General features: G+C 45.0%; 1 protein-coding gene across 1 annotated transcript in view; it reads right to left on the bottom strand.

Moving 5' to 3' along the window:
- LOC124619328 (protein numb) overlaps positions 1 to 25,971 on the bottom strand; it is a 238,225-nt gene that overhangs the window by 131,594 nt on the left and 80,660 nt on the right. The window contains exons 2-3 of the mRNA XM_047145637.1: positions 23,073 to 23,195; positions 8,008 to 8,169 (exon numbers count right to left, since the gene is read on the bottom strand). Of these exons, the coding sequence (XP_047001593.1) occupies positions 8,008 to 8,169; positions 23,073 to 23,177 (267 nt within the window). The 5' untranslated portion in view covers positions 23,178 to 23,195. The remainder of the gene's footprint in view (positions 1 to 8,007; positions 8,170 to 23,072; positions 23,196 to 25,971) is intronic.

Genomic DNA, 25,971 nt, shown 5'->3' with positions numbered 1-25,971 from the left:
GTGACTCAGCATCTCCACTATATGGGAGGTTGTCGAGAGTTTCATAGGATGCATTAGACAATGTATACTGAAGGAGGGGAAAGGAATACAGCAGTGGACAAAGTAGTAGCTTTGTGGGATGAATAGATAAAAAGACAAGACTCAGTGATATTTCTTGCACAGCACAGAACACATTGAATTTAACTGAGGAAAAAAGACAAGTTTCAATAAAGCAGGCTGTGAGGATACAGATACATAAAAAAATGAACATTAAGAATATTCAAAATTGCTAAGGAGGACAAATGTAAGGCTGTAGAAACATGCATGACCAGGGAAAATACAGATGCTGCCTCTATGAAAATTAGAGAGACTTTTGGAGACAAGAGAAGCTGCTGTATGAGTATCAAAACTGGGTATGTGAAACCAGCAGTATGGGAAAGAAGGAAAAGCTGAAAGCTGGAAGGAGTATATAGAGGGCTATACAGGGGAAAAGAATTTGGAGGCAATATTATAGAAAGAGAAGAGACATAGATGACGACGAAATGGGGTATAAGATATGGCAAGAAGAATTTGACGAGCAGTGAAAGACCTAAGTCAATAAAAGGCTCCTGGAATTGACAACATTCCATCAGATGTCCTTGGAAGAGCCAAGGATGGAAAAACTAGTAGAAGCCGACCACAAGAAAGATTACTTTGGATTCTGGAGAAATGTAAGAACACGCGAGGGAATATTGCGCCCACTACCTCTCCTAGAAGATAGGTTAAGGAAATGCATATCAATGTTCACAGCATGTATAGGTTTGGGGAAAGGTTTTGAAAAAATTGGAATACACTCCTCAAATTTCTGAAAGTAGCAGAGGTAACATACAGGGAGTGAAATTTTATTAAACTGTACGGAAGACAGACAGCAACTGTAACAGTGGAAGGCCTTGAATGGAATGCAGTAAATGAGGAGGGAGTGAGACAGGGTAATAGCCTATCTCACCCCCCCCCCCCCCCCCCCAACTACCTCTTCCTCACCATGTTATTGAAACAGTACACAGAGCAGGCAGTAAAGGAAACCAAAGAAAAATTTCAAGAAGGATGAAAAATTCAGGGAGAAGAAATAAAAACATTTTTGTCAGTGACAGCAAAGAATTTGGAAGAACAAGTGAACAGTTGACGACATGGACATCCACGAATAGCCTCTTTCCTTCCATCTTCTCTTACGTCATGACTAGCCAATTAAAAGTTTTACAACAGTGACGTTAGACATTGATAATCTGTAATAAACAGAAGCACCTATCCCTATGCAAAACCAGTCGTGCCCTGAGGAAGGCCGCTGCAATTTGGCCAAAACTTCGGATTTAGATTATTATTGTTGTTAGTTTTTAGCAATGACGCGGCATAATACCCAGAAGAGTTTTAATCGCTATAATCACTAGTAGTAGATGAGTTTAGCTATTTGAGCATTAAAATAACTGATGATGGCAGAAGTAGAGGAGATATAGTAGAAAGGCTACAGAAAGGAAAGAACTTCTGAAAAAGAGGGATCTGTGAAAATCTAACACAAATTTAAGTGTTAGGAGGTCTTTTCTGAAGGTATTTGTATTGAAGTTAAATGTGGAAGATAGGGAATTCAAAAGCGGGAAAAGATGAAAAATGCTGTATAAGGAAAGTGAGAAAGAAGTGTCAAGGATGCCACAGGAAATTGTCACTGGCTGGCCACTTACGTAAAATAGGGCAAAAGTCATCCCGTGCGCAAATTAAGAATCTCTCCCTAAAATCTTGGTAAAAACATTGGACAAGTCACAGAACTTTAAAACTTTAACCACATTTGTTTGAATATTTCCTAAAAGAGATGGCAGATCCACCAGCAAGTCAGCCGCAGCCCACTGGTCAGAAAATAAAATGCAGTCCAATAAAATGTGGCGCACAGCGACATGGACGCCACAAGTATCACACATTGGAGGGTCCTCTCGCCGGAGCAGGAAGCCTTGTGTTATAGGACTGTGGCTTATCCATAAACCAGTGAGGAGAACCTCGTCCCGTCTACAGGGCTGGAAAGTAGTACACCACACTCATGTTGTGGGCTTGACTAAACGGAGCTTATTGTCAGTCATTTCCAGCAACTCATCCTACCACCGGCGCATGACTCGTGAGCTCGATAGTGAGGTGAGTGCATGCAAAGGGGTGGCACACTGAAATACTTGCGGATCGAGACATGCCTCCTTGGCTGCGAGATCTGCCCTTCATTCCCAGCAATGCCAACGTGCCATGGAGCCCAGCAGAAAACCACCTCCTTCCCCAGTCATCGTAGTTGGAGGAGGGCGTCCTGGATGTTCTGGACTATTTTAGCTGCTGAATACAAACACTGCAATGAGTGAAGGGCACTTAGTGAATCAGATTGGCAAGAAATTTAGGATGGGAAGAGCACCTCATCTGCTCCAGTGCCCGCAAGATCGCAGACAATTCTGCATCAAAGACAGTAAATGCTTGAGGCAGTTGAACCTCAAGGACACGATCTGGAAAAACAAGAGAGCAACCAGCAGAATCCACCTGTTTCGAACTATCTGTAAAAACAGCTACATAGTCTTGGTGCTCGGATAAAATGGCAGAAAATGTTGCATTAAAAACGGTGGCAGGAGTGCAATCTCTCCTGTACCGCACCAAATCTAAAATCACTCTGGGCCTCTCTAGTAACCAGGGTGGCAGGCAGTTAAAACCCTGGATTTTGATCTATACGGGCTCCACACCATAGGACTCCAGCACACATTGCACACAGATCCCTAACGGCATCGTGGTTTGTGGACAGTTGGAAGAAAGGCATGCCAGAGGCGGATGAGCAGCAATATAGTGAGCAGGCGAGGTTGGAGCTGCAAGAAACTTACAAGCCTAGCGCACCAACAGGAGCTGCCGCCGGATGGTAAGTGGTGGTTCTCCTGGCTCAGCACAGAGGCTGGGTATGGGATTAGTCCGATAAGCACCCTTGGCCAGTCGAATCCCCGCGTGGTGGACAGCGTCGATGACCCACAAATAAGAGGGCCTCGTTGACCCATACACCGTGCACCTGAAGTCCAGCTGTGAACGCAAAAAAGCCCGATAAAACTGGAGAAGACGCGCCCTGTCTGCTCCCCAAGACCTGTGGTTAAGGCAATTGGGGATGTTCAGTGCCTTCAGGGTTCTGGCTTTCAACTCAATCTGCAGTCAAAAACGAGGCCCAGAAACGGAACTGTGTCCCCTATATGCAAGGCAGGCAAATTAAAAGGACGAGAGGAGAACAATTAAAATGAATGAAAACACACACACACACACACACACACACACACACACACACACACACACACACACACACACTTATCAGCAGTAAACTGAAAACGCATCTTTGCAGCCCACTCCCCTAACCGCCGCACTGTAAGTTGCAACTGACGGCTCACTGTTGCAACACTGGAAGAGGAACATAAAACAGCAAAGTCGTCCACAAATAAGGATCCTGGACTCCTTACCGCAGATGTTATACTGTTGATGGCTATGGCAAAGGGGTAACACTTAAGACACTGCCCTGGGGGACACTATTCTCCTGCTCAAATTGACCAGACAGTGTGTGACCAACTCAGGTCTGAAAAACCACTGAGACAGAAAAGACCAAATTAAAATGGGGAGGTGGCCACGAAAGCCCCCACTGATGCAGTTGTCCGAGAATACAGTGTCTCCAAGTAGTGTTTTACGCCTTACTGATATCAAAGAATATGCCAATACAGTGATGCTGAGGGAGGAAATCCTGATGAATAGTTGCTTCTAGAAGTGTCAGATTGTCGACAGTGGACCGTAACTTTCGGAATCCTACTGAGAGTGGCTAAGGAGTTGCCTGGTCTCTCAAAGCCAGACCAAAACGACAGTTAACCACCCATTTCAGGGTCCTTCCTACACTGCTCGTCAAGGCAATACCCTGATAGCCACTGGAACATGTGTGGTCCTTTCCTGGTTTGAGGAGAGGGATTAGAATTGTCTCCCTCCACGAGTTGGGGAAGACACCTGTCTGCCATATTAGATTAAAACATTCGAGGAGGATTTCCTTTGATGCCACTGGCAGATGTCTAAAGCATGCAGTACCGGATTTGGTCATGGCCGGGTGCAGTGTCAGAAGTCTCAGTCAGTGCCGATTCGAGCTCCCACATGGAGAAAGGGGAGTTGCAGGCCTCAGAACTGTTCGGCCTAAAGTCCAACTTTTCCCTCTCAACAGTTGCACGGTAGTGACGAAATACTGGATCCTGGCTTGCATTGGCAGTAGTTTGTGCAAAATGCTCAGCCAGCATCTGAGCAATGCTTCTAGATGATGTTTGGTGGTTCCCCTGGTTCAACACAGCAGCTATCGGTAAACGGCTGTGTTTATCAGAAATCCTCTGGACGGCTTCCCTTACTTTTGAGGAACAAGTGGAACGATTGATAGAGTTCAGGAACTCATGCCATGACCACTTTTTGCTGTCTTTAATGACATGGCAAGCCTTGGCTCTCGGGATTCGAAAGGTCAAGAGACTGTCTGCTGTCAGGCAGCGTTTAAACTGTCGAAGAACCACACGCCTGTCCCGGATAGCTAAATGGCACTCTTCTGTCCACCAAGGGACAGATCACCTCTGAAGAGGACCAAAAGACGTTGGTATGGATAGATCATCAGTGTGATAGATCACATGCGTGATGTGGTCCACCCGTTGCTGGACACTGTCATGATGTTCAAACACAGCCAACTGGCCGAACAACATCCAGTCAGCCCTGCCAATCATCCACGTTTGTGGCTTCTGTTCCAGCAACACACCACCAAGTAGCTGAAGGCGCATCGGAAAGTGGACGCTGGAATGAAGGTTGTCAGTGACCTCCCAGTGAACAGTCGGCGAGGTCTGGAGAGCAGAGAGAGAGGTCGATGGCTGAGAATGACCCAGTAGCACCACAGAAATAAGTCAGAGTACCAGTGTTTAGGAGGCACAGCTCTCGAGATGTCAGGAGGTTCTCCAAAACTCAACCCCAATGGCAAGTAGACATTGAGCCCCACAAGACATGGTGGCATTGAAATCTCCCAGGAGGAGAAATGGTTGGGGGAGTTGCGTGATAAGATCGGTGAGAGCCTGAGACTCTACTGCATCCAGTGAAGGTAAATAAATGGTTCAAATGGCTCTGAGCACTATGGGACTTAACTTCTGTGGTCATCAGTCCCCTAGAACTTAGAACTACTTAAACCTAACTAACCTAAGGACATCACACACATCCATGCCCGAAGCAGGATTCGAACCTGCGACCGTAGCGGTCATGCGGTTCCAGACTGAAGCGCCTTTAACCGCACGGCCACACCGGCCGGCGAAGGTAAATAAAGAGAACAAACTGTAAGCCACTGATGTACAGAAATTTCAACTGCAGCTGCTTGCAGGTCGGTATCCAGGGGAAAAGCAGAGGAGTGGTGCACATTATTGACAAACACAGCAACCCCTCCTTTGGCTCTTTCCCCAGTCAGGTCATATTTACGATATAGGGTATACCCCGTAGTGCAGTGGCATCAGATGCTTTGAAATGTATTTCCTGCAAACACAAGCACAGAGAGCATTGCTGCACTAGCAGTTTCAGTTCCTCCATGTGCATACTGAATCCATTCATGTTCCACTGTACAATGGGAGCCATCTATCAGGGGGGTAGTATTTTCATCCTGATTTTCTCATGGGGAGGGGAGCAGGTTTGGAGCAATATGGTTTCCCCAATCCGACATCAAGCTCTGTAGCCTCAAAATAAAAAACAACTGAGATGTCAGAGAGGTCGATGTAGACATCGTCAGGCTGTATTCTGCCCAATTCCACTGGTGTTGGACGTTTTGCCTTGGATTTTTTTCCCTGGGTAGACTATGCAGCCACAACTGGGGTTGAGTGTGTGGCAGCATTTGGCAGTGTACCAGATGGAGCGTTTGGAGAGGCAGAGAGATCCACAATGTCAGCAACCATAGCTTTTTCTGAAGTTCTCGGGGGAGGGAGAAGCTTAGACACAACTGCACCAGCACAAGTGCAGGGACACACGCAGGTGCTAGTGCTGACAGCAGCAACCTCTGTTTCTGAAGCGGCATCAGTTTTCAGGACCGGCTGTTTCAGAACGGAACAAAAGGAAGTAGTGAACGTGGGTGGCTGCATGGATTTGTATAGCTTCTTCGCTTCACCATACGGGATGTGCTTTGTGGTTTTAATCTCCTGGATCTTCCATTCCTCAAGGAAAACTCTGCAGTCCTTGCTCCAAAGAGGGTGATCCCCAGAGCAGTTGACACACTTGGCAGGAGAGGAGCAACCAACTCCCTCATGGGCGGCTTTACCGCATTTCTCGCAAGTGGCTCCCCCTCGGCAGCCGAGAGTAGTGTGCTTAAAGTGCTGGCATTTAAAACACCACATTGGACTGGGGTAATAAGGCCGTACATTGAGACGTAGGAAACCTGCCTTCACATGCTCCAGTAGTTTGGTGCTGTTAAAAGTAAGGATAAAAGAGTCTGACTTCACAAGAGTGCCATCCACCAGTTTTGTAACGTGTGGCACATTGACAATGCCTTCCCGGGACCATTCAGCTTTCAGTTCTTCTTGGGGAATGTCAACGAGATCACTGCATGTCACAACAACTTTGCTGTAGTTCAAGGTGGTGTGAAATTCAGTTTCTATCGCAAACTCCCCGAGGCATTGTGCTTTCAGAAGGTTATCGACTTGTTGGAAGCTAGATGTTTCAACTAACAAGTTCCCATTTCGCAAGCGCTTAACAGACTTCAAGGTGCCAGCAATGCCTTCTAAGCGTTTCTGTATATAAAATGGTGAAACTTTGTGAAAACTCCCCTCTTTTCTTTTAACTATAAGAAACACACACTGCGAAGCAGCATGCATTCTGTTACTACTGATTGAATCAGGAGGACTCGCTACACGAGCCCTCTTGTTAGACTGGGTGTCTGTACCTACCAGCGGCCCACCCTTTCCGCTGGGAGGAGGCAAAGAAGATTTCGAAGGATCCATCACGGTCCCACGAGCAGCTAGGGAACCAGAAGTCCACCCAGACAGAGCCCTGCGTGCCTAGGTAAGACTTTACAACTGAGGTGTGGCAGGTTCCCCAGAGGTTGCCCACTATCGACTGTTCCACCTCAACAGCCACGCATCTCATCAGCACACAGCACACCTTGAGATTGAGGGTTTTTGTTTATAGAGGTTTATTCCACCCTCCTGATCCGGGCGGTCAAGCCAATATCCCCATTTCCTGAGAGACAATGTTCCACCGCCGCGCCACACTGTGGTCGCTGAAGCACGCCCAGAGACTACGGTGACGGGGGACTGGTGGCGCTTACCAGTCCCCAGCTCATGAACCCCGGGGTCGCCAAGCCCATACTGAGCAAATGAATGCCGAGCACCTAAGGGCGACTAAAAGTAAACAGAAGCTTTTGAAATGTGGTTCTACAAAAGGGAATACTGAAGGCTGGATTGGTAAATTGCGTAACTAATGGGGAAGTACTGAGTGGAATTGGGGAGATAAGAAATTTGTGGCACAACTTAATTAAATAAGGGATCCGTTGATAGAACATATCCTGAGAGATTAAGGAATCGTCAACTTGGTAATGGAGAAAAGAGTGGGATGTAAAAGCTGTATAGGGAGACTAACGCTCGAGTACAGTAAGGATGCTTATGAGGATGGAGGTTGCAGTAGTTATTTGGAGATGCAGGGTAGAGTAGTGTGCAGAGCTGAAGACTACAACAAATCATAGAATATGAAATTTGTTGTTGTTAAAGCAATGGAAAAACTGATTTTGCTTGAGTAGTTTTGTTACAGCAAACGTTTGAACAGCGTTGTTAAAAAAAAATTTAAAAGTTCTACACGAGCGTTTTCTTTGAATGATATCCACACTCTTCGCTACGCCGTAAGACATTAACGAAATTTGCAAGATTTCTTAGTGGTATTGGTTGCGCCGTGGTGCGCTACACGCCTGTAAATGGTCGCCATACAGCTTATTAGTGTATACAGCTAGCAAGCAGGGCTCGAGGGCCTGGTGCCTACCTTGACGTGAAAGCTGCAGGTGCCGGCGCGCACGCCAGCCTCGTCGGCCTGCCATTGGTGCGGCTTGGAGCTCTCGGGCACGTGCTCCTTGCGCCGGCGCAGAGAGTCCCGTAGCGACCTCCGCAGCCGGTCCATGCCGCGCGGCGCCGACCCCGCCTGCCGCTGCAACAAGATCAGAAACGCTGTTCGAGGCTCACAGTGTAACGTTTGCATTTTTTTTTTTCAGTTTCTAGTTCATACAGCGACTGCGGCCTTGCCAAACGCACTGTTAAAGCGGAGCGCCAGCCGCCTCAGCCGTGTCCAGCGTGTGTTGGACTGTCCTGGAACGGAGATGAGTGCTCGGAACGTGCAGACGGGAAACGCATCACAATTCTTTTCACATGACGGTTAGAGGCCAGGATAGTCTGCATCAGTCACTCTTTAAATGTAGCCTATACGCTGCACCTGCTGCCGCTCGGCTGCACTTCGTGACGAGCACACTGTACAGGCGCTCCTGAAGCCTAACAGACAAGTCGAGTCAATATTGACAACAGAATAATGTGCGAGAAAAGATATACGGAGAAAAGGAGATACGACAATTTTAAAGAGGGATCTAAATTCTTTTCACACTTCTGGATACGAGGATTGCAAAAAACACCTACGTTAAATAACTGTTACGTTGTCATCCTACACTTCATTCAAGCTACAAGAAACTAACAAATAGTTAACTTCGGAAGAATCTTAGACGAGAAATCAAAAACAGAATACGCTGAACCCACAAAAGAAATAGGTAAGTTGATTTAAAAAACAGAGGAATTAAAGACATTAGCTGCCAGCTGGCATTGATTTAAATCAACAAAAGAAGTTGAAAATTTGTGCCTGACCAGGGTTTGAACCTGCGTCTCCTGCTTACTAGGCAGATGCACTGAACACTGCGTCATCAAGACACAGTGGTCACTGCAACTGTACGGATGATCCTACCACGCTTTCTGCCAGGCCCAAATTCACAACTTACACCATACTGTACTGATATAGTGCCCCTGCTCATAAGCCTCATTACTCGCGGCGTTTCGCCGATTCCTGTCCGAGTTCTAGCTTGGTGTGCATCTACACTCAAGTGATCACTGGCAGCCTTACCTTGATCTCTTCCGTGCAGATGCACACCAAGCTCGAATTCCCGAACCGGGGGCAAAAACTTTAATAGGGGTGACTGCCTAGTAATTTGGAGACCGCGATTCGAATCCCAGTCAGGCACAAATTTTCAACGAGCCCCACTGATTTACATCAATGCCTACTGGCAGCAAATATCTTTAATTACTCTGTCTTTTGATTCGTAGTGGCTATTGTTTCGGGCATGTCCAAAAGAACAGACACCACATTTATATTGTAGATTTGCCTAATTATTGTCTCGTTTCATTTCCCTCTGTATTTTTACTGGTTTGATTCGATTAAATTCTATTGCCCTTGTTTTAGTTCTACTGACATTCAACTTATTTCTTTCCAAGATACTATCCATTCCGCTCAATTGCTCTTCCCTGACCTTTGCTGTCTCTGACAGAGTAACAATGTCATAGCCAAACCGGAAAGATTTATTTCTTCTCCCTGAACTTAAATTTCCTTTCCAATTTCTCGATTTCCTTCAGTTTTTGGCCAATATACAGACTGAATAACATCAGCGATAGGCTGTAACGTGGAGACTTTCCAAAGGCATACAACACACATGGCGAAGCTATAACTGCTGTCCAGCCCAGTCCCATTACAAAGAAAGAGCCGAAGAAAATTAATTTCGCACTTTAAATCACAAATTCAACTTTCTTGCAAAATTACGAGTTCATTTATAGTAATCGCGGACTTGACTGTCATTTACTTAAGTCGTTAAACTAAAGCAATCACTTTACGTACTAAGATTAATTGTGCTTGTTGGGTACTGAACCGGCAGGTCACCTGTGGCCTGTTCAATCAAGATTACTTTTCTCTGAGCAACAGAAACCACAGATGACTTGCCTGCTACGAGGGTGAAATAATTTTCACCTTCACTATACAATTAATTTAAAAAATATGAAAGATGATGAAAATCTGTAAAGTTCGGGACGGCCGTTGCGTTTCAGATTTCAGTTGGGGCCTCGCTGAAGCGGAACGGTACTTAATTCCTCCCGCATTCTGAGGATTGGCAGCAAAATAGGTCTCTCAACTTGTGCACCAAGGGGCCACGCCACCCCACCACTCTGAGCCAGCTGCAACAGTTCCACCTCCACCCTCTGTCATGTCGGCAACATCTCAGTAAGACACTGGGAACGTAGTTACTCCAGTGGGTGATAATCACACGGGAACCAACATGCCTGCTACTCCAAACACAATAACTGCACAGACTCCGACTTCGGCAAGGTCGTCTGTTACATCCCTGGTTCATATTGAGAGACCAAAGACCGGCTTAATAACATTTAGATGCTCAGCTGCATAAAATAGCTCAAACATCGTCTTTCCTATTAAGCATAACTTTCTTTCTGCTCATCGAAAATGCTTGTACGCTGGCTCTTAAAACAATCTTCGACCCAGCTGAGTTCTCTGATTGGCTGCTGTTCAAGGCACGTGGGATACAACAAAACGTTGCGTGGCTCAACCCTACGCTCAACGGAAGGACTGTGGTTATAAGGGAACGCCAGTCTTCCGAAACAACTGCAGTATACCAACAGCATTAACAAGTTGGCAACAGTAGCAGAGTCTGTTAATGGCGAAGCATAATTTACAATTCATGTACATGCACGGGAAATTCTGCGCACTTCTGGGAACTGAAAGAAAAGCGGGAGTATTGTGCAAACATTTTGAAACATCCAGTACTTACTTAATCGCAAAATATACAGTATACAGGGTGGTCCATTGATAGTGACCGGACCAAATGTCTCACGAAATAAGCAGCAAACGAAAAAACTACAAAGAACGAAACTCGTCTAGCTTGAAGGGGGAAACCAGATGGCGCTATGGTTGGCCCGCTAGATGGCGTTGCCATAGGTCAAACGGATATCAACTGCGTTTTTTTAAAACAGGAACCCACATTTTTTATTACATATTCGTGCAGTACGTAAAGAAATATGAATGTTTTAGTTAGACCTATTTTTTCGCTTTGTGATAGATGGCGCTGTAATAGCCACAAACGTATAAGTACGTGGTATCACGTAACATTCCGCCAGTTGGGACGGTATTTGCTTCGTGATACATTACCCTTGTTAAAATGGACCGTTTACCAATTGTGGAAAAGGTCGATATCGTGTTGATGTATGGCTATTCTGATCAAAATGTCCAACGGGCGTGTGCTGTGTATGCTGCTCGGTATCCTGGACGACATCATCCAAGTGTCCGGACCGTTCGCCGGATAGTTACGTTATTAAGGGAAACAAAGTGTTCAGCCACATGTGAAACGTCAACCACGACCTGCAGCAAACGATGATGCCCAAGTAGGCGTTTTAGCTGATGTCGCGGCTAACCCGCACATCAGTAGCAGACAAACTGCGCGAGAATCGGGAATCTCAAAAACGTCGGTGTTGAAAATGCTACATCAACATCGATTGCACCCGTACCATATTTCTATGCACCAGCAATTGCATGGTGACGACTTTGAACGTCGTGTACAGTTCTGCCACTGGGCACAAGGGAAACTACGGGACGATGACAGATTTTTTGCACGCGTTCTGTATAGCGACGAAGCGTCATTCACCAACAGCGGTAACGTAAACCTGCATAATATGCGCTATTGGGCAACGGAAAATCCACGGTGGCTGGGGCAAGTGGAACATCAGCGGCCTTGGCGGGTTAATGTATGGTTCAAAAAATGGCTCTGAGCACTATGGGACTTAACATCTATGGTCATCAGTCCCCTAGAACTTAGAACTACTTAAACCTAACTAACCGAAGGACATCACACAACACCCAGCCATCACGAGGCAGAGAAAATCTCTGACCCCGCCGGGAATCGAACCCGGGAACCCGGGCGTGGGAAGCGAGAACGCTACCGCACGACCACGAGATGCGGGCGATTAATGTATGGTGCGGCACTGTGGGAGGAAGGATAATTGGCCCCCCATTATATCGATAGCAATCTAAATGGTGCCATTTATGCTGATTTCCTAAGTAATGTTCTACCGATGTTACTACAAGATGTTTCACTGAATAGCAGAATGGCGATGTACTTCCAACATGATGGATGTCCGGCACATAGCTCGCGTGCGGTTGAAGCTGTATTGAATAGCATATTTCACGACAGGTGGATTGGTCGTCGAAGCACCATACCATGGCCCGCACGTTCTCCGGATCTGACGTCCCCGGATTTCTTTCTGTGGGGAAAGTTGAAGGATATTTGCTATCGTGATCCACCGACAACGCCTGACAACACGCGCCAGCGCATTGTCAATGCATGTGCGAACATTACGGAAGGCGAACTACTCGCTGTTGAGAGGAATGTCGTTACACGTATTGCCAAATGCATTGAGGTTGACGGACATCGTTTTGAGCATTACGTTCTGTAATTTAATTTAAAAAACCTATCTGTTACCAATAGTTCGTCTAAAATTGTGATCCGTACGTTTGTAACTACTACAGCGCCATCTATCACAAAGCGAAGAAAGTGTCCCAACTAAAACATTCATATTTCTTTACGTAATACACGAATATGTAATAAAAAATGGAGGTTCCTAATTAAGAAAAAAAACGCAGTTGATATCCGTTTGACCTATGGCAGTGCCATCTAGCAGGCCAACCATAGCGCCATCTGGTTTCCCCATTCAAGCTAGACAAGTTTCGTTCTTTGTAGTCTTTTCGTTAGACGCTTATTTCGTGAGATATTTGGCCCGGTCACGATCAATGGACCACCTGTATTTACAAATTCAACCAAAGGCGGTGCATAACCGCTGTTTCCCTTATCCTATGCGCCACGCTTTCGTTCTGATTTGCAAAAGCCTTTTTGTATCTGCGTAAGCCTTTTTGTATCTGCGTTTGTTCGTACTTCTGAACAGTGCAGGATTTTTCTTTATCATGGCATTGTCAATGTTTTTTTCCACTTTCTGATACCAGGTATCTTCTGGTGGAGAAAATGCGTAAGAAAAGCGTCAAGTACTCATGCGACCTTCGAAATACATCCAGAAAACAAGGCAGAAGATAAAACAAGGATTACGAAGACGTAAGAGCACATACTCTACTGCGTAGTATATAGAGGGACTAAAACAGGTAGCACACGACGCCAAAAGGCTCCGTTACGAACACTACGCCCGTGCCATGTAACGAAGCTCTTTAATCTTATAGTTTAAATCCAGTTTATAGTGAAGTGTGAAATCATTTCACGTATTTAAAGCGTAATTACTATAAAATAAATACATTTAATAAAAATAACAGAAGTAAATCGAGTAAAGAAAATATTACTGACTGTTTTGCAGCACTATAATATAATATCATAAAATTTTTCACTTCGCTTGAACTCAAAACATTAGCCGAGAATCATCAGTCTGACAAATATATAATCTTTCAGAAAAATCGAGAACCGGAAGCATGAGAAGCTGGACGGAAGAATAGAAGAGAAACTTCAGCGAAAACATTTACAGAATTTTAAAGAACAAGAAGAAGAACAAGAACGTAAATCGGCAGAGAAAGATTAACTGGTGTTAATTGGGTATCCCAATCTCCTATTCGATAGGGATGGAGAAATACAGTTTTTTGTTGATTGCTTTTACATGTCATCGTTTTAACGTCCTCACCCCACCCCTTAGGACGGTAGCGGTCTTTTACCCTTCAAGCCAATTTCGGTTGAAACTGTTCGAGACCGCACCACCATCCCAAATATGGCTGCAAGGGGTGACTGGCTCCCATGGCAATTATCTCCCGATACCAAGACATTTGTACACAAAGATTGGTTAAAACTGATCCAAGTCCTCCAGAGCTAAGCTGGAAGACGAACCTCCCCCCCCCCCCCCCACACACACACACACACTTTTGTGGCTGGCAGCATTAAGGTGTAGGAACGAGTCTCGGAGAATTTCCTCAAAGTCTGCGCACACACACTGACTTGTAGCTCTGTATTCAATTTTTAAAAAAATTCCATTTTATGATGCATTTCGAAATGTGTTGTAAAGGGTATTTTATTACAACGTTACTACTGCAGCAAACATTACTCCCGCCGATGTCTACGTTATTATTTTTATATTATTTTTCCTGTTTGCAAAATGAACTTTAACTTCTACAAAACACATCCCCCCCCCCCACATCTCCCCCAACCCCTCCCCCGAAGCCAACCGTGTTTCATATCTTGTCATAACTGCATATAGTGTATTTAGTGAACACTATTCTTTCACACACCGTTGTCACTAGTTAACGTCTTTCACTTGTCGCTACAGTGTTGCCACATCCGCCGCCGGCTACCGCTCGGTTACAGGCGACAGCTGATTTCAACTGATGAATGACTCAACAGTGACAGACGACTCGTTTTGTAGCCCTGAATTTAAATTCCTGTCCTAATCTGACATCAACTCGTGATATGCGGTATATCCGAGAAAACGGCGATCAACAATCTTCGGTAGAACAACAATCGCGATCGCTTCGTTCACGGCATTAAAGGCTCACTTCTACGAGCAAACTCATGACAGAAACGTTTCATAATATGTTTGTTTGCATAGCCGTTTTCCGCAGCAGAATTTCAGTTTTAGCGGTAAAACAAACTGTAGCTGTCACTGTTACGTAAAACTTGTCATCACACTGGCTTCGTGGGATGCCGGGTCACCAAGCGATGAGCAGCCCTAGTTGGCACTTGGTTGCAGATTATACGCGACACAAGCAGACTGCAAATGAACGAATGTTAGGAAAAAACAAGAGCAAATAAAAAAAGTCAATACGAAAATGAAAATGGCGCGGCGAAGTATTTGAAATAAAAAAATCACATTTAAACTAACTAAATGAATTAAAATTCCCAAATATGGCTTCACGCAAGTAGTGCGAAGCTTACCGAAAGTAAGACTATCTCTATGATTATAATAGCTGTATAAATGACGCTGAGTCATGTCTTGTGCGGAAGGATCCAGTATTGATTAGTGCTTTTATGAAACGTGTGAATTTAGTTGGCACCTGTGTGTGTGTGTGTGTGTGTGTGTGTGTGTGTGTGTGTTATATGTCATGAAATACGAAATAAGGGGCTCAGACCGAGGATTTGGGACTTATACACACCAAGCAGAAATCCGGACAAGGAACTGAAAGTAAACTAACACTGTTGTTAGAGTTTGGCAACGGCGAACGGTTCGGCCGTGACGTCAGCGCTCCGATCGGAGAAAACCAGCTCCAAAGCACTAAGTCAACTATCAAGTAATATTAATCATACTATAGAGATGACGCGGTCGTTACCGAAGGTTTCTCGAGGCAAAGCTTTCATCCGGCAAGCGACATGTGGTGTCACCGCATCTTGCATGAAAATGGCGGTGTAGACACAGCTGCATTGTTGTTAAAGCTGGAATCATGTGACGCGGGAGAGGCCTGCAACGTGTCATCTCATCGAAGAAAAATGGACCGAGAACGAAGAAGCTTGTGAAACCCCATCACACAGTCACATAAGCTGGGTCCAGTGGAAGTTCCTGCACAACAAATGGCAGAGTAGAACCTCATATGAGACAGTTCTGTGCATTGAAATCACCGTGCAGAGTAAAATGTGCCTCATCCATCGAAATAATATTTACCGCCGCCATGTCATCCATTTCCACGAGTGCCAAAGAACGAAGGGCAAAGTCACTATCTTTGAGGTTCATTTGCTGCACATTCTGACTGTTGTAGGACACCAGTGTAACATGCGGCGCAAAATCTTTTGAACTGACAACCACGGGTGAGACAATTCTTGTGACGCAGCTCGAGTACCAGCTGCAGAATTTGAGGCACGTGCTGCATGGTCGGGTATAGATGCAGCTACTTCACCAACAACCGCCGCGGGAATGGAGCCGACTCCCTCACCATGATGCACAGCCTAATTCGCATGTTTCTTCAAAGTTCTTGATCATATTCTTTAGCCAATTTATTGACATGAAGCCTCTTCGCACCTGTTTCTGTCGCCGACATTCACGCAATGCAACGCTTCTATTGCTGCCCTTTTGATAAAAACAACTTTACCACCAGTGCAGGGTCTTTCTTCTCAATAGCCATTGCGTGATTTTGTATGGAAAACTTCAACCCTCTTAACCGTTTACAACAAGTCACTTCACAAAAGGCCAAATACTGACGTCAAAGCAGGAAATATTCTGACTGCTTAAGGCGCCATATTTTCATCTGGTGGCATGTTCCACGAGCGTATCTATTAATGAACACGCCTACCGACAGCGTCCTGCTATGTATACAACCCTCACTGCAGCACTCGAAACACCGTCAGTTCAAAGTTCAATTAAAACCACCCAGGGTATATATTTTGATGCCATAATACCAGCAAGACAGTGTAGACTTCATTTTGCAATACGACGGGGCTTCATCACACATTATTTCAAACTTTCTTTTTTACATCAATGTCAAAATGCCTTATTGGATTGGATTTTCTTCTTAAGTGACCCACACAGTTACATAATTTAACTCCATGTAATTCTTCTTACGGCTTTAAGTTAGAAGTCGCGTGTTCCTAACTCCACTGCCACGTAATTTGCAAGAGCTGCAAGGACGCACTATTAATGGGGTCACTGATTATTTATTTATTTATTTACCGCTCAAAAATGGTTCAAATGGCTCTGAGCACTATGGGATTTAACATCTTAGGTCATCAGTCCCCTAGAACTTAGAACTACTTAAACCTAACTAACCTAAGGACATCACACATAGCCATGCCCGAGGCAGGATTCGAACCTGCGACCGTAGCAGTCCCGCGGTTCCGGACTGCAGCGCCTAGAACCGCACGACCACCGCGGCCGGCTTTATTTGCCGTATAGCACAGCGCATAACATACTGTAGTACAGTCAAGAAGACATAAAAGACACCTAAACAGACATAAATACAGATAACACATTAAAAACTGCTCCCAGTATCCTTATCCAGTCACAGCTTGATCCTGTGGACAAGAAAAAGTGGTTTGGGTCTCCCAGGTATGCTCTTCAGTTAATATTGAAGTTTATAGATAAGGTTTTTACGGTGATTGATTTCCAAGAAGTTTTGCTAGACGCTTCCTGAAAGATAGCGTCCTATCAAGAGTCATTCCAAGATAATTTGGGTGACTTTGGTAGGGAAGCATTTTGTCGTCGTTACAGACCTCCGTTTTACAATACGACGCTTTGTTGTTTAAGTGGAAACTGCTGACTTCGGTTGTAGAGAAACTGGGTAGGAGTCTCCAAACGATGAAATATTTATGTATTTTGCTGATCCTCAGAGTGATAAAAGTACATCTAAACTAGCACTTCTGAACACTTTGTGCTGACCCGCAAGTGCTAGATAGACTGCATATCAAAAGTGCTTTACGTGGTTTCAGGTATGTCAGGAATATAAAAATTTAGAAGTGTAGTGGATAATACTGACCCACGGGGTAGTCCATTATTTTATTTCCTTTGCTTGTGAGATTACTCTGCACTACTCATAAGCGCCTCTCTGAGAGCAAGTAATCGATTAGTCTTAATGTGGTTTGGCGTGGATGACTGACCAGCTTACGGTATAAGAGCTCTCTTTTCCACGTGATATCGTAAGTGACAGTCAAGTCGACAAAGACTAAAGATGTCGAGTTTTTTCTGAAATCCGGCTTCGATGTGTGTAGTTAGGCTTAGGACCTAGTCTGTGCAGCTTCTGATACCGATCATGACGCTTTGGGACGTGTATGGCGAAAGTTTGACTACCGTATTGAGCATCTGTAATGCGAGTTAAAAATATGGAGACTCACATGTGTATTTCCTGTATGTCTGGTAGTTTTCGCGCTACGTCTTCTGTAAATCCAGAGGTACTTTATGAATCGCCCTTTCTGTACACCCAAGTCCAACTTTCCTGAACACGTCTCTCACACGTAGAAGAAAAAGTAAGTCATACGGACATGAGTTCGCAAACGCTGTGTTTTAGTGCTAGAGCTTGTTTTTTACAGCTTTTCATAGTTCACTGATAATGGGAATCACACAGAAACCAGAAGTGCCGTCACTGCAAATGAAACTCATTCTTACGTCAAATGTTCAAAGAGCCCTCTGGGGTTACGTGTGGTTAAGCAAAGTTATACTGGAACGCAGCTCACTTCATAGGCTTACACGTAGCATCAACTGTCTAAATATCAGAGGGATACCGAAGAGGTGGAATGATTTTCTGGCCTCGACTTTCTCCTGATTTAAATCCACCACATTTACTTGGCGGTAGAGCGCAGGCGGGATTCAGTGCGATAGTGGATTGACAAGTGTATCGGTGCTGACGGAGGACATTTTGAACACATCTAGTTTCACGCTATAAGCTGGTAACTTCTGCTTTCCACGATTAATGTACTACGGAGAGGAGCAGAAAATGCATTCTGACATAATGTGCAAGTAATATATTATGTTGCTAGTGTGTGACGATTTTTAGTTAGATCGGTTGGCAAAATCTTACTTTCGAATTCATTGCACGCTTCTAGCATTGTTCTCCTTACGCTCATTTCAGCTTCGTTCAGCTTCTATTTGTCAATTAGATTGATTTCACTTAAATCTGCGATGAAATTCTGTGCTTTCGTAGCAACTACACACGACTCTTTAATAACGATGAGTCCTTTCGCCACATATTTATGTAACGCGTATCCGTTTTGTGCGCGACATGTTCGTCGTCAGAGCTGAATATTTGGTGTTGTTATTCAGGAACTCTACAAATTTGCAACTTGTTCGCAAAAATATTTTTTTATCTTTCGTAATAATCATTCTAAGACTAGTGGTTGCTGAAAATATCCCAACCAAATGGGAACAGCCGCAGTCCTCTGCGTTAATCATTAGTAAGTTATCAAACGGTCTAAGAAATTGCCTCCATATGTTGGTTCTCCATTTACTCGAAGTAATTCTCAGACAAGACATTCACAACAAAGTCACAACAATCCCTGTCGCTGGCACCACTATTCTACAGCTGGCAGTTGAGGTTTCTACCTACACAATAGGATGATATTTTGCGAGTTCGCTCTGAAGCACTCAGCCATTACAGATCCTAACGCAGGCAATGTATGAAAGCACCTCATTACCATGTTTGACCAACCTCTGATTGTTAACTTCACCCACATTACTTCACAGTCTGAGTGGGCGAGAATCAAAAATGGTTCAAATGGCTCTGAGCACTATGGGACTTAACAGCTGAGGTCATCAGTCCCCTAGAACTTAGAACTACTTAAACCTAACTAACCTAAGGACATCACACACATCCATGCCCGAGGCAGGATTCGAACCTGCGACCGTAGCGGTCGCGCGGTTCCAGACTGCAGCGGCTAGAACCGCTCGGCCACTCCGGCCGGGCGGGCGAGAATCACTACATATTAACCGTCCACAGTGTTATCTAGGGTAAATACGTAGGTTGGAACTTAAATAGTGGCAACACTGCTGTGGAAACACTATGTAATGGAATCTACTATTGTCGCTGATAGCCCATGTTGTAGACATACCTTCCTTACCTCCGAGCAAATGGATTCGCCTGTCCCACGTCTCCGGCGTGCGCACAATCGAGGGAAACACAGTCACTTGCGAGCGAGCCGTCTAACGTGACGGTGTCACAATGTTTTCGAAACAGGAAAAACAGAGCTGAATCAAGATTGAATGTGCCAGAAATCGTACAGCACGACAGTGTCATCAACGTCTTCAACAGGCGTGCTGGGAATCGGCATTGCACGAGAATGCGCGGGCGCATACAGCACAAGCTGTGGCTGCCCTGTTCGCACGATGGGACTGGGGAAGTACTGTACCATCCACCGTACTCCCCGGACTCAAGCCCTTGAGTCTTTGATTTGATTCGAAGATGAAGGAACCACTTCGTGGCTTTCGCTTCAGAACTGTTCCAGAGATTCGACAGGCAGTAGACCGCTCCATTCGCACAATCAACAGTACAGGCTCTGCTGACGGTATACTACGCCTTCTACATCGCTGGCAACTGATTCTACACAACGCTGGTGACTACTTTGCAACCCTTGTAGATCGCAGAACGGTAATGGGAGGGTTGGAACTTTAATAGTGGCAACTATTTATTTACACCTCGTACAAAGTAGATACCTGTTTCAAAGTTTTACTGACATTCAAAATAGTCACCAGCATTGTGTATAACCCGTTGCCAGCCATGTGGAAGTCGTAGGATGCTCTTAGCAGTGCCAGTTGTGTTGACAGTTCGAGCGGCGCGGTCTATCGCCCGACGAATTTGTAGCAGTTCTAAAGCTAATGCCGTGAAGTGTTTCCTTCAGTTTAGAAATCGAGGTGAACTCACGGGGGCTTGAGTCAGGGGAGTGCAGTACGCAGCTGTACGTGCTTGAGCATTGTCCTGCAAACTGATGGTCAGGTTCTGCAGAAAGTGTCATCACTTCTGTCTCTAAGCTGATCATAGGTTGTATTCCAAAAATGAACAGCATAGAGACAGAAGTGATGACACTTTCTGCAGGACCTGACCATCATTTTGCAGGACAATGCTCAAGCACGTACAGTGCAAGCTGTTACTGATTTGTTTGACTGAAGTGCTATACCATGTAATGCACTCCCCTGACTTAAGTCCTCGTAAGTTCAACTCGATTTCTAAACAGAATGAAACACTTCACGGCATTCGCTTCAGAAATGCTAAAAATTCGTCAGGCAATAGACCGCGCAGCTTGAACTGTCAACACAACTGGCACTGCTAAGAGTATCCTAGGGCTTCCACATCGCTGGCAACGGGTTATACACAATGCTGGCGACTACTTTGAAGGTCAGTAAAGCTTTGAAACACTTATCTATTTTGTACGAGCTGTAAATAAATACAGGGCTATTACAAATGATTGAAGCGATTTCATAAATTCACTGTAGCTCCATTCATTGACATATGGTCGCGACACACTACAGACACGTAGAAAAACTCAAAAGTTTTGTTCGGCTGAAGCCGCACTTCAGGTTTCTGCCGCCAGAGCGCTCGAGGGCGCAGTGAGACAAAATGGCGACAGGAGCCGAGAAAGCGTATGTCGTGCTTGAAATGCACTCACATCAGTCAGTCATAACAGTGCAACGACACTTCAGGACGAAGTTCAACAAAGATCCACCAACTGCTAACTCCATTCGGCGATGGTATGCGCAGTTTAAAGCTTCTGGATGCCTCTGTAAGGGGAAATCAACGGGTCGGCCTGCAGTGAGCGAAGAAACGGTTGAACGCGTGCGGGCAAGTTTCACGCGTAGCTTGCGGAAGTCGACGAATAAAGCAAGCAGGGAGCTAAACGTACCACAGCCGACGGTTTGGAAAATCTTACGGAAAAGGCTAAAGCAGAAGCCTTGCCGTTTACAATTGCTACAAGCCCTGACACCCGATGACAAAGTCAAACGCTTTGAATTTTCGGCGCGGTTGCAACAGCTCATGGAAGAGGATGCGTTCAGTGCGAAACTTGTTTTCAGTGATGAAGCAACATTTTTTCTTAATGGTGAAGTGAACAGACACAATGTGCGGATCTGGGCGGTAGAGAATCCTCACGCATTCGTGCAGCAAATTCGCAAAGTTAACGTGTTTTGTGCAATCTCACGGTTTAAAGCTTACGGCCCCTTTTTCTTCTGCGAAGAAAACGTTACAGGACACGTGTATCTGGACATGCTGGAAAATTGGCTCATGCCACAACTGGAGACCGACAGCGCCGACTTCATCTTTCAACAGGATGGTGCTCCACCGCACTTCCATCATGATGTTCGGCATTTCTTAAACAGGAGATTGGAAAAACCGATGGATCGGTCGTGGTGGAGATCATGATCAGCAATTCATGTGATGGCCTCCACGCTCTCCCGACTTAACCCCATGCGATTTCTTTCTGTGGGGTTATGTGAAAGATTCAGTGTTTAAACCTCCTTTACCAAGAAACGTGCCAGAACTGCGAGCTCGCATCGACGATGCTTTCGAACTCATTGATGGGGACATGCTGCGCCGAGTGTGGGAGGAACTTGATTATCGGCTTGATGTCTGCCGAATCACTAAAGGGGCACATATCGAACATTTGTGAATGCCTAAAAAAATTTTGAGTTTTTGTATGTGTGTGCAAAGCATTGTGAAAATATCTCAAATAATAAAGTTATTGTAGAGCTGTGAAATCGCTTCAATCATTTGTAATAACCCTGTAGTTGGTACTATTAAAGCTCCAACCCTCATAATCTTAATGGAAGAGACGAAGAATTTAACACCTTGTCAAGAGCGCGATTTTTGAGGTGGAACACTGTATCAGGTAAACTAGTTCTGGAAAATAACTTGGCAGAAGGCTATTGAAATAAAACACATCCAAGATTGCACTAATTTGATTATCGCTCGTCCCTGATACGGTTCCAGGGCTTCACCTACTGTGCGTTATCGCTTGCTAGGGCGACAGGTTTCAACCCATCTCACGAAGTGTTTACATTTTCTCATTGCTGTCTATCGTATTGTTCTCTAGCAACAAATGTAAACCGAAAAGGCAAGGAAATCCCCCTGGCTGTTTTCCGAAAGAGGAACGCTCTTCTACTCCGTTGGTTAACTACACACCTGAAAGTTGACCGGCAATTACCTGCTGATTTCTATCGCGGCCTCGATGAGATCCATCTGCATTCCGCTGACCTCAGAATGAGGCTTTTCCTTTCCAATTAAGACGACCAGTGCGAAGAACAAATATGCTAAAAACCGAACAAGTTGAAATCCCCTTGTAAGTGACCAATCTGCGCATAAGCCAACTTCTGTAACCACAACCATACTTCGTTCATGTTTCTTAATAAAGCGGTGAAGAATGTAATTTAATTGATCGTTTTATCTCTGTTAATGGGTCGTGGCACACTGAAGAAGCACTCGCGCTCTGCCTGGAAGCTGTTGGATCTCGACGGATGAAACATGAGCACTAGAGGCAGCAACCACATCCTGTAAGTGGCCTGCCTGTGACTGCGCCGTCCATTAGTTGGAGGAACTCTCGGCAGTTCTTTAATACAGTACGAATGCCCGGTACTCACCTTGCTGCGGCGGAAGGACTTGCTCCTTGTGGGGACGCCATTGGCAGCGTTGGCCGTCCCACGGCCCCTCTCCAGCGGCTGATGCGACGAGGCACCCTGCCCCATTTGACGGCCGACGTCACGCTGCAACCACACCACCGCTCGTCAACTCACCGCAACCAACCACAACAATACCCGGGCCGCCACCCTCCAGGACACAACGCTCCCTGTCGGCTAGAATGACAGATCAAGGCTTTTCCCGGCCGTGTCAACTAGCATTGTCACCACTTTAACAGCGTATTACCTCATCTCTTCTTGTTACACATGCCAACGGAAAACTTTTTAATGAAAGTGGCTTATTTTTGTGGTTTTCACTGTGCTGAATCCTAACAACACCAAGAAGGTGTCTCATTCATTATTTACAATGAACGCTCAATACTTTTAAAATTGTCTCTTAGTGACTATAATAATGAAAATTTCGTATGTTATTTCAACTAATAATAATAAGCTAAAATGTGGATTTGAGTGGGTTCCGCTTGTAGACATAGCAACTACTGCGGCATGCTACGTGGCTATTCCTTATTTTTGCGCAAGGGCCGCGTGGAATGGGAAAAAAAAAAATTACAGCCTCTACACAGTGAGTTGCATCTAGCGATAATAAGATGGAGACTGCTGCAAGTATCTCGCGAGTTTACACATCTGTAGGAAGCAAAACTGAAATAAAATGTTATTTTAGGAGCCGACATTCCAAAACTGATCTTAGATTCCTATTCTGAACTCAAGCATGTTGTTACCGAGTTCTTCAGCAACAAAAAGAACCCACGTTATAATTTGTCTCTTGTGGCCAACATCTAGTAGAGATCAGAAAATTCATTTATTTGATGTGCTTATCATTAATTTTATGAAGAGTCAATCTTGATTTCCCCACTCAAAACTGAGGTGTCAATGAGCGACAGAAAGTGGCATCTGCCCGCTGGAAGACTTGTCAAAGTCACGTCCCCGAGACGTACAACATGTAACTAATACACCTAGATTCTTTAACAAAACGAAAGGAAACTTAAGCCAACACACACACACCTCCACTATGTATAAAGAGGTGCTTTTATGTATAAACCTTAGTTCATTCTGGAAAATTATCTTTGTTCTACTTACAGGTGTTTTGTTAATTTCCGCGACATAGTGCGCAAAACAGTAATACGATCAATTACCAAGCAATAAGTACAAGCAACAAATATTTTTCGTTGTTCTGCTTTATATGTCCGGGGTGAATCCAACAGAAGGAAGCTTTTACCTGTGGGGCCAAACAAGCTATCTACATGAATATTTGATCTGCGAACTAATACCCATTCTTCTCGCGAGTTCATCGTTTCCATTCTGAATTTAGTGGAAACGAGGAAATGAAATGCTTCTATTAGCACGACATGTATTTTTCACTCGCATGACACTTTTGTCAAACAAGGGGTGATCACATTAGCCACCTCTTCGGTCCAACTCTGTCATAACACGGGCACAAGACATGATGCGCAGTATTGCTGACCAGATCCCTGTGTTCGATCAGTTGCTAACATTATGAACAAACAACAGGAAAATAAGCTGTTTCCTAGAACCAATAACTAAATGGAAAACAGCTTCCTGTTTTTACATTCGGTATTTCGTGAACAGTAGATGCAGCTGATCAAAAAGGTTCCATCTTCCCTAGGTTTCTGGGAGGCCTTTCGACCCCAACATAATGTCGACAATCACCGAGGCATATTGATTACTTCCAAAAATGCGTGACTGGCCCGACGAGTCTTCGACAAACTGAACCCAGCACCCAAACGGAGAATGTTCAACAGGCACGAAAACATCGTGTGTTTAATATGACTCTCTAAATTCGGATGAATGCAGTATAATTCCCACACGGAAGAGGGAGAACACGAGAGCGTCCGATTAAAAGTTCACCGGCAAGTTTTTGAAGCTTTAACAAATGGTTCAAATGGCTCTGAGCACTACGGGACTTAACTTCTGAGGTCATCAGTCCCCTAGAACTTAGAACTACTTAAACCTAACTAACCTAAGGACATCACACACATCCATGCCCGAGGCGGGATTCGAACCCGCGACTAGCGGTCGCGCGGTTCCAGACTGTAGCGCCTAGAACCGCTCGGCCACACTGGCCGGCTGAAGCTTTAACATCTTCCAAACACCGACAGATAACACTGCGAAGTAACAATAAGAAACGGGACGACTTTACGAAATCAGTTGCAGTAACGCGAATGCTAGAGGAGTACGAGTAAAGTACGGTTCGTCTTTAAAGGCGACCGCGTACAAATAATTCCATTTTAGTGCACCAGCGCTGGCGTCCTCAGGAAGTCAAAGTAGACAACAGGTATTTTGAGACCCGCGGTCCGCATAGTAACAAGAGGGTACTGCAGTGGTCTTCAAATTACGTCCGGCGGGCCAACACCGCTTCCAGATCATCATCAATCCAGCCCGCGGTAACGCTTCAGACATGCATGACATCCGGCCCGCCTATTTTTTTTTTTTTTTTTATTGTAGTCGAACCTTGCTTATCGAGTGCCTCTCATAACAAGTTATTCGCATAATAAATAGAAGAAAATGCAAGAAACTGACTAGCTTAACGAACGGTGTTTCGCATAAAGAGTGTGTTTATTGTAATTTTTTTCAGTCTTTCATGAACATTTCAAAAACCACCTCCTGGCCTGGCTCTGTCTCCGTGGCTATTATAAATGAACACTAAGTCACGCGTTCTCCTATAAACTACCGCCCAGAAATCAGTCTGCTATACCAAACGCAATGTGCCTCGCGTCGCAGTTGATGCCACCGGTACCACTGCTCGGGCTTCCGCAACCTTGTTACGATTCTCTGCAGCGATGTTGCAAGATCCGACGCATGGTAACCTTTTTCCTCGCAGTATATG

The sequence above is a fragment of the Schistocerca americana genome, chromosome 6, assembly GCF_021461395.2.
Source record: "Schistocerca americana isolate TAMUIC-IGC-003095 chromosome 6, iqSchAmer2.1, whole genome shotgun sequence".
NCBI lineage: Eukaryota > Metazoa > Arthropoda > Insecta > Orthoptera > Acrididae > Schistocerca > Schistocerca americana.
This window is presented reverse-complemented; position numbering and strand designations above follow the sequence as displayed.